At 45.1% G+C, this 8,628-nt stretch overlaps 1 protein-coding gene across 3 annotated transcripts in view; it reads right to left on the bottom strand.

Annotated features, from left to right (window-relative positions):
* Positions 1-542: 542 nt before the first annotated feature.
* RET (ret proto-oncogene) overlaps positions 543-8,628 on the bottom strand; it is a 52,088-nt gene continuing 44,002 nt past the window's right edge. Inside the window, exons 18-20 of one of the 3 annotated variants that reach the window (XM_041745597.1) lie at positions 7,575-7,674; positions 5,927-6,074; positions 543-4,587 (exon numbers count right to left, since the gene is read on the bottom strand). In XM_041745597.1, coding sequence (XP_041601531.1) covers positions 4,430-4,587; positions 5,927-6,074; positions 7,575-7,674 — 406 coding nt within the window. In that variant the 3' untranslated portion in view covers positions 543-4,429. Of the gene's footprint in view, positions 4,588-5,182; positions 6,075-7,574; positions 7,675-8,628 lie in introns of those variants that run through there. The other 2 variants (XM_041745596.1, XM_041745598.1) reach the window with 2 other exon arrangements.

Below are 8,628 nucleotides of genomic sequence, written 5' to 3'. Positions count from 1 at the left end.
TCAGGCTCCTGGCATGCAGCCTGCTTCTCCCTCTGCCTGTGTCTCTGCCTCTCTCTCTCTCTCTCTCTCTGTGTGTCTAAAATAAATAAATAAATCTTTAAAAAAAATAAATAAAAATAAAGCTCCCAGGAGGCACAACATGTGAAGCATGTCATAGGCCCTTGGTGAAAGCAGCATCTGAGGATAAGGGCTGTGACACAGGCACCATGTGGGCTCCCTACAGTCCTCTGGGCAAAGTCCCTTGCCTCAGGGAGTAAGAGGCAGTCTCGCGTTCTTCCTTCTTCCAGTCTCGACCCTTCCCAAACCATAGAAATGACTTTCCTCCACAGGGGAAATGACATGTGCAGAAAAGGACTGGCATGGAGATGAGAGACAAGAGCAGCCAAAAAACATATGTTTTATTCTGGTACTGTTTACAAAACTGACCAAGATTAAAAGAAACGGGGACACTTAAAATGAACTTCACATTTTTATTCATGAAATTGATCATTTTCATGGTAAATATTATGTTTATGAAATATCAAAATGATTTCCTTCTCAAAAAGTTACTTTTGTGTTTTTTGTTTTTTAGTTTTGGAATGTACTTACCTTGCCTGCTCATGCTAACTTTGAACTTGAATTGCTGTGTCCTCTGAATGGATGCAGGGCTATGGTGCCTCCCGGTGTGGAACAGAACTCCTGAAGTCATGGTGGTTGGGTTGGAGTGGTCTTGGGTTGTGACTCCTTCCATGCTGCCTGGCCCAGTTCCTTGTGACACTGATGTTTCTGCAGTCACCAAGTTCCTGTAGATGGCTTCCCTGTCACAACTCTGGGCCAGGCTCACATTGAGAGATGTCAGTTGGCCAGGTCCTGTGATTTAGCACATCCCACAAAACATCTGCAAAATTATCTCATTACTTGACATAGGCATCAAAACCTGAGTTGCAAAGATTAACCGTGATTTCTTTTGGGCATTGATAGTGCGTACCTCTTTGACTCTGGGTGTGATGCTCACTCTTGCTGCTGTTACACTGCCCCCCCGCCCCCATCCAGCCTTGGCTGCAGAATGGATAGGTGCTCCAAACTGAAAAATTCTCTACATAGAGGTTCTGATTTTTTGTGATGTCAGCTAAGAACAGTTCCTGTGAATCCCTAGAGTTCTAACAAGGCCATCAAGGTTGCTGCCTGGGGAGAAGAGATGAGAGAACAGAATAGGCAGACTCAGTGGAGGGGTGTTTTCTGCACAAGGACAAGAGCAGAGGATAAACTCTGTGAATATCTTCATGCTGAAGGGATGAGGAAGCTCCTCCACCACTACGTGTGCCCTTCAGACCACCATGTCTTTCCAGAGCCACAGAGTTAGGGATTTCTCAGGCATCATCTAGAATCACCCTAAATGCCACCTGCTAAATATCCTATACATGAATATGCCCAAGGGAGGAGAGGAAACCATTCACTGGGGGAAATGATGCTTTATTTATACTGGGGAAGATTATGCTTTTCCTTTGAATTTTCTATTACATATAAAGTATTTGCCCAAGCTCCATTCTCAGGCATTATAATCAACTAAATTTCCACTCTTAAAATAAGCTGCCCTTATGGTAGAAAAGCATCGTTTGTGGAAATTGGTGGAGAAATGTGCTTTTTAAGACAAATAAACCAAACATACAAACACTCCTAATGGAAGTTCAATGCTCTTGAAAAAGGGGGCTTTTAGTATTTTAGTATTAGCTTTTCTCAGCATGGGTTTCTAAACGGTCAGAGGAAAAGACTGTAACAAATCGCTCACCCTAGAAATTACGTTTACTTCCAGCCCCTGTGATTCAGATTGAAGGGGGACGTCAAGAGTGGACATGGGTGCTGAGGGCCAGAAGCCAGAGCTCCGAGGGCCAGGGGCAGTCCGTCCAGATGTGTGTGTGTGTGTGTGTGCACGTGTGTACACATAAACGTGGGAAATGACATAGGCTTTGGCATCTAGTGCACGACACACTCAGAAATCAGATTTATATTGGTAACAACTTGTGTTTGCCAACTGACCTATCTGCTCCCTGCCAGGCATTTGAGGAGACGTTCAGAGAATGCATGCATAACCCAGCAGAAAGATTTGGTCTTTTAAGCTTATGGTAGTTCAGGGCAAAAGTTTGTCACTGACTGTACCAGACTGTCAATTATGGCTATGCATTTTGCATCCCTTCTTGCACATCTGTCTAACGGCAGCTTTAAGAAATAAGCCACATTTGCTAGAGAACCGCAAACACCTGAACTCGATGTGGCTGTTGCTCTATTTCAGGGAAAGAAACACAAAGGAAAGAATGGTGGAACTAGCGGCACTTTAACAGTTCCCATAATGTGCCTAGTCACCTACATATTGTTCAAGATAAGTCAATGACCAAGCACCTCCTAGTTCTTTGAGCACTGTCACTTCCCCAGGGGTTACCATGACAGATCTCCTTGTGATATTTCAATCCTTACACATTGAAACTTCAAAATCAGAAACCTGATGTTTCCAACTGGGAAGTTAAAAAGAGAAAAGAAGTTTACACATATTATGATAGATGATTTTATTCAGATAATTGAAATTATTTTCTTAGTCACCTTGTTACAAAAGCAAATTAACAATGGTATGGTTTAGTAACCTTTCATAAATAGATTTTACAAATTTTAATAACTGACAGATTGCTACTTAATGCTCAGTAATACTTAATACTTGGTAACTTCAGTGTATATGCATATGAAAATAGTCTGATAGGACCAGTAAGTATGAGTGCTTTTAAAACTCAGGAATAGACATTAGATAACTGGTCAAGGGTTAAGACCTGGAGCTTTCACCCTGCCAAGAACAAACCTACTGTGGCAACTCGCACCTGTTGAGTAGGTATTTTTTAACAATTTGAAGAGTTTATCCTTTTTTCTGCATTTAATAAGACTGTCATTAACCACATCTGAAAACCAAAAGTTTACCACAACTAGATTATTTGTAAAAGAACTTATCACAGTGTGTCTGAAAAGTGGCCTTAACTAAAGCCACGTTACAGCGTGTTTTTCCAGCTCTCTCTCTGCGGGTTTGTGTGCACACGCATACACACACATACTATGAGGCTCTGCTACATACTCATCCAAGCTACAAAAATGCCCTAATTTTACTGCTTTTGTGAAACGCCTATGAGATACAGCGTTTGGATGAGACACTGTCAGTCCTTTAGTGCTTTAAGTCTGAAGGCCAGGCAGCGTGTTGGGAACTGACCCTCTCCCTAGAAGTTACAGTCAGAAGAGCAGCTGGGGACTTCCCGAAAGCCACCCCCACAGATGGGAGGAGTACTGAGTGTCTGTGACCACAAACAAGCAGTGAAGAATGTCAAGAAGCTTATGAGTCATGGTCAGAATCTAATAAACAAGAATGTCTCGCTATAGCAGCATTAACTTACAAAGACAGAAAGAGTGGATACACGTACCTTTTCACACAAGCTCTATGAGAGCCAAAACATTGTCTTTTCCACATCAGAACTGTAATCAGAGGGTAGCAGTCCTTGGTCATTGTCAATGTTACTTCTAACATAACTAGCTGAACTGTCCTTTTTAAGCTGAGCACTAACCCCACCCACTACTCCTAATGTATGAGACGAGCCACTGCTTTCTGGCGCTGGACATGTGGTGCATGAAGGCTGGCAGCAGTGGGATTCACAGCAGCCAAGTCTCGGCTGTCAGCAATCCTTGGACTGGAGGCCACTCCACTCAAACGCCCCTTTTCTTCATACCGTTCTTGTCAGGGCGCAGTGATCACTCAGTGATGGGGACAGAAGCGTCTGTGAGCCCATTCCCCTCACACCACCCACCTACATAGTAAATATGGCATCAAATCTCTCCATTGTGCTAAATTTAAAAATCATTTAAATCATGATAAAAATCAAACGTCTTCCTAAGAAAAGGTGCCATGATTAAAAAAATAAAACCAAAAACGTTCTCAAGAACTCAAATGCTGAGTTGAGGCCCATCCCGAGGTCTCCTCATCCCCTCCAGCCCTGGCTGTAGTGGGTTTTGACACCCCTACAAGGCCTTGCTGGGCTCTTGTTCTGAATAAGAACATGTTGTTTGGGCCAGATTTTATTTTTCCTGTTGCCTTTTGGTGTGTGTGCTTCGTGTTTAAATCTTGTTGCCTTGTTTGGTGGCAACCAGAAAAATAAAACAGCTCAGGTAGTGATTGAAGGACCCACATGTGTGAGCACAGAATGTGTGGTGGTCACTGATGAGCACGGACCAACACAGGGTACTACTGAGGGCCGAAGAGGAAGGAATAACTAAAGGCTGGACTCACAACTCTGGTCCAGTGGCTACATGTGCCAGGAGGGAAAATCACCAGCCAGTGTGAGGTGCACAAAGGAGGGGCCGGCAGACTTTCCATTCTCGGCATGTTTCTTCCCCTTGTGAGTCCATTACCTTTCACAAAGAAATGTTAACTATCAAATGCGTCCATTAATTGTGCCGCTGAGGGTGAAACCATCCAGTTAGCATATACACTATCATTTGCATATCTTGGACACACAGAGTTAGTGCCATCAGCTCTCGTGAGTGGTACAGGACTCTCTTCAGGCCAGTTCGGGTCTGACATGCCTAAAAATGAAAACAGATAATTTGTTCTGCACTGAAGAACCAAAACTTCATGTGCAGACAGTAAGGCCTTGGCAAAACTCCCTTTGAGGTTCAAACCAAACTTTCTGGTTTCTGTGCCAATTACATGAATGGTTTCCTGCTTCAGGTTTCCAAAACACTGTTATATTTTGGGGGAAAGATCATGTGCTCTCTTGGTAACCAGAACTTAACAAAACTACCAATTTTGACTTTTATGAGCTTCAAACTTCCAAATCTAAGTATTTATTGACCCGTTTAAGTCTTTTTCTAAGATAGCATAAAGCATTGCTGAATTAAAGGGCATACTGAAGTGGGAAGCTTTTAAAAAAAAGTTCTCTAACATAAGAAGCCTACTTGTCTTCCATCCAAGCCCACCATGGAGGAGAGAATCTTCCAAATCAAGGGTACACGCGGGCGAGCCCCATAGCGTCGACAGGACAAATGGCATGTAGCGCTAGACCCAAAGCCAGCAAGGAAATCAGTGATTCAGGAGGCATGCAAAAGGAACAATCTCAGCTGAAAAATGCTTGAAACTCCAAGATTTTAAAACAATCAATGATCAAGTTAGGAAACAGAAAATTTTTTAAGTGTTTAATCAAAGACAAAAGAAGGAGTTTTGGCAAGAACCGTATTTACTGTCCATTGCAAGACCACAGCACCACAGACTACGTTCTTTCAAAAGCATTTGCTCCAGCTTTTAGCACTGACTTCATAAACGACAACTGTCATGACAGTGTGTAATGCAAAGGATGTGAAAACAGCAGCCTGTATGTGTCTTCCCTGATGGGGGAGCATGTGGGCGGGACCAGGCCAGGCCAGCCCACGCTCCCTAGTACCAAGTGGCCTCTGGGAGCCACCTAACCACCCAGCTGGGGTCTGGGAGTGACCACAGGCTGTGCCTTCAGTGCAGGCAGAGTGGTCCTGGCTCCTCCTGTCTAAATTAAATGCCTCTTCAGATTGGGTAAATTTATCCAGTAGTTAAATTAGAAGTACTATGACTTGATACATACCCACCCCAGAAATGATTTATCATTTTCTCAATATCCCCTGAGAGTTCTGCCCAGCTCTCTTTCTTCTCTATAATAGTAAGTTGCTGGGCAGTGTGGTAATTATACTTATTTTCACATCCTTTTAAAAAAACAGTTTCAAAAATGCCTGAACGTAAACGGATGGAAAGTCAGACATTTACAAATAAAGAGGTTCAGAGAGAGCTTTGGTTTCATTCAGACCAGAAACACTATTAAAAAGCATTACAGAGAGTAAGGATAGTGCAGAGAGGCACAACGTTGCTAGAATCTAGTAAATGCATGTGAAATTCTACCATAGAGTTTGTTTTCAATCCACGTGGAGGGAAGGGTTCGAGGGAGGGGAGCATTATTACAGTCCACCAGAGGTGTCTCCTCCTCCGAGAGGCCATCGTCATAAAGCAGGGAGTCAGATGGGGTGGACGCCGCCAGGTCCAAGTAGTCCTGGAAGAGACAGATGGCTGTTCACCCTGGTGTAGGGCACAACTGGACTCGCCCCTTGCCCCTCCCCACCCAAAGGCAGAAGCCCTGGCTGAGTCCTACCCCATGCTGGCCTATTGGCCTATCCCGGAGACTTGAAACCTTCACCAGACAGCCCCTCTCCCAGCCTCTGCTTCACTGGTGCTGTTCCACAGCCCTTGTCGCTTCCCCTAGAAATTCACCTTTTTGGGGGGAGAAATGTGCTCCTTCATTGTTCAAGTCCTGTCTCTGCAGCATGGTGGTATACCACACCCAGCACCAGGGACCTAGCCTGTTTACCAAACCCAAGGCTCTGGGACAGCTCACTCTAGCATTACTCATGTGGGAGTGTCAAAAAGCGTCTCCAACTTGCCGGACACTTTTCAGCTTTCCTCTGAGGACCCCTATCTTCTAGAACAGTACATCAGGGCTCAGAAGTCTGAAGTCATTGATGCAGGTTTTGCATAGGATACTGCTATACACTTCAGCTTCAATGCAGGATTTCCCAGGGCCTGCCACTGCTGCTGCCCTGGTTAAATGTGTAAAGAATGGTTCTAGCATTTTCCTGGCTGTTTTCTCAGCTCTGTTCTAGGAAGGCTGGCTCTCTTGGCATCACCTATTACTTTTATTTAAGGCAACCCTACATTCACAGGATTTGGAGGCTCGGCCCAAACAGTGGTACACTGATGTTAGGTTTTATTACAAGCATCTTACACTATGCGTCTTTGTTATTGTGTATGAAGCAATGCCAACTTTTAGTAAATGTGTCAATGCAAAGATGAAACTCTGAAAGCAAGACTTGTGCCTGTCTTGTTTGCTTGTATCCCCAGCATCTGAGACAGAATATGTTATATAGCAGTTGCTCAATAAGTTGAAAGTTATTGGCTTTCTTATTTACCTACAGAGTTGTAACCTGGAGCACACGGGCTAAATCTGGATTCCCAGATATGCTTTACTTGGAGCAGACTGAGCTTTTGGAAATTTAAACTAGTTATTAACATTAGAGACTGGGAATCTTAACACAAATATCCTTTAAAATTTAGAGACCTGACACTCTGGCTCTCATATTCCTACAGATTACATGTGGCTATGCTGAGGGGTCCTTCAGACGTGCTCCTCTGTTTTTGCCATGGTCCCAACTACTTCCTAGCCACTTCCAACCCCTACTTCAACTCCACTCTTTCATGTTCCGTTACTAAAAATTATTTAGACTTTGGAATATTTGCCTCCCACATCTGTCTGCGGAGAGTTCTAAGTATAAAGGGAAGAACCTTGGTTTCTTTATGATTTGAGAGGGGGCCTGGCTCAAGGAGTAAGGGTTTGGTTGCTGGCTGCCCTCAGGAGGCAGCATGACTGTCTCCCTTTGCATGGCCTTGCTCTGCCCCTGCACTGGGACCTCCATAGAACTGAGGTGAGGCTGGAGTCCCCGACTGCTGTGTTCAGCGTGCAGGTGGCCAACACAAGGAACTGGCTCCAGGTACTCACTCTGTTCTTAACCATCATCTTCTCTAGGTCTTTGCTGATGTCAGCAAACACTGGCCTCTTGTCTGGTTCCTGCTTCCAACACTGCAGCATTAGACCGTACCTGGCGGGAAGCACAGATGGGCAGTTATGACCCTGCAAGGATTGCCCAATCACAGCCACCACACTCAGCACAGTGCCTTCAGCCCAGAAGGCTCTGTTCTCAAACTCAAAGCCATTTCTGCATCACTGACATCCTTCTCTGAGTTGGGGCCAGCATCTACGGGGTCACTAGGCCCACTCAGGGTGCCTGGTGTTGTGGTCCAGCATCTTCTGAGTCTCCTTTCTCTTGAGAGAGATTTGTTTTCAATTCCTTTTCAAACATATTAGAAAACAGCTAACAGAATGCCAAGCCTACTATGGTGGCTGAGGGAGCAATGCCAGTCCTTCAAACACTTATGAAATATTAAGTGGTTGTAGAAATAAACAAGCAAAATATCTGCCAATCACCTGTCTTGTACCTGCCTCACTTGCTCATTTCTCTGGGTCTATGGCATGGCTGCAGGGGCCCCAGGGCTGCTATGTGGGTGTGCACTGGGCCAGCTGCCTGCCAGCCCAGGCCACCCAGAGAGATGGCACCTGCACTCCCTCATTTAGCCCTGAGCCAGGGTAGTCAGCACACAACAGATTTTGTGTAATGAATGGACCAGTGTGTTTCTGCTTATGATGGTCCCTTTCTCATGTGTTCTCAGCCTCTCCTCTGAGAATTGTCTGCTGGAACCACCACATGTGAAGACTCTGGGGCTCCTGGGCTGTGGTGCAGGGTCCTTATGTCTGCTACCTCCTGACCTCTGTGCCTCCATGTGGGGACTCCCCAACATGCACCTGTCGGCTCATTCTGAATTACCTGCTCCTCCCCAAGTATCCTGCAGGGACAGGCCTTGGGTTTCATCTGCTCCCTGGGTCTGAAGCACCCTTTCATCCTTCCCAATTGCCGCTCACCCAAGTCTCCCCTACACCCTCAGGAAGCACACTCAGTCCCCAATGGAATCAGGGTCCCCAGCATCTGTTGTGGTGC

This window comes from Vulpes lagopus, chromosome 2 (genome assembly GCF_018345385.1).
Source record: "Vulpes lagopus strain Blue_001 chromosome 2, ASM1834538v1, whole genome shotgun sequence".
In the NCBI taxonomy this organism is placed as follows: domain Eukaryota; kingdom Metazoa; phylum Chordata; class Mammalia; order Carnivora; family Canidae; genus Vulpes; species Vulpes lagopus.
Note: the sequence above shows the minus strand (reverse complement) of the source record. Positions and strands in the feature narration are given on the sequence as shown.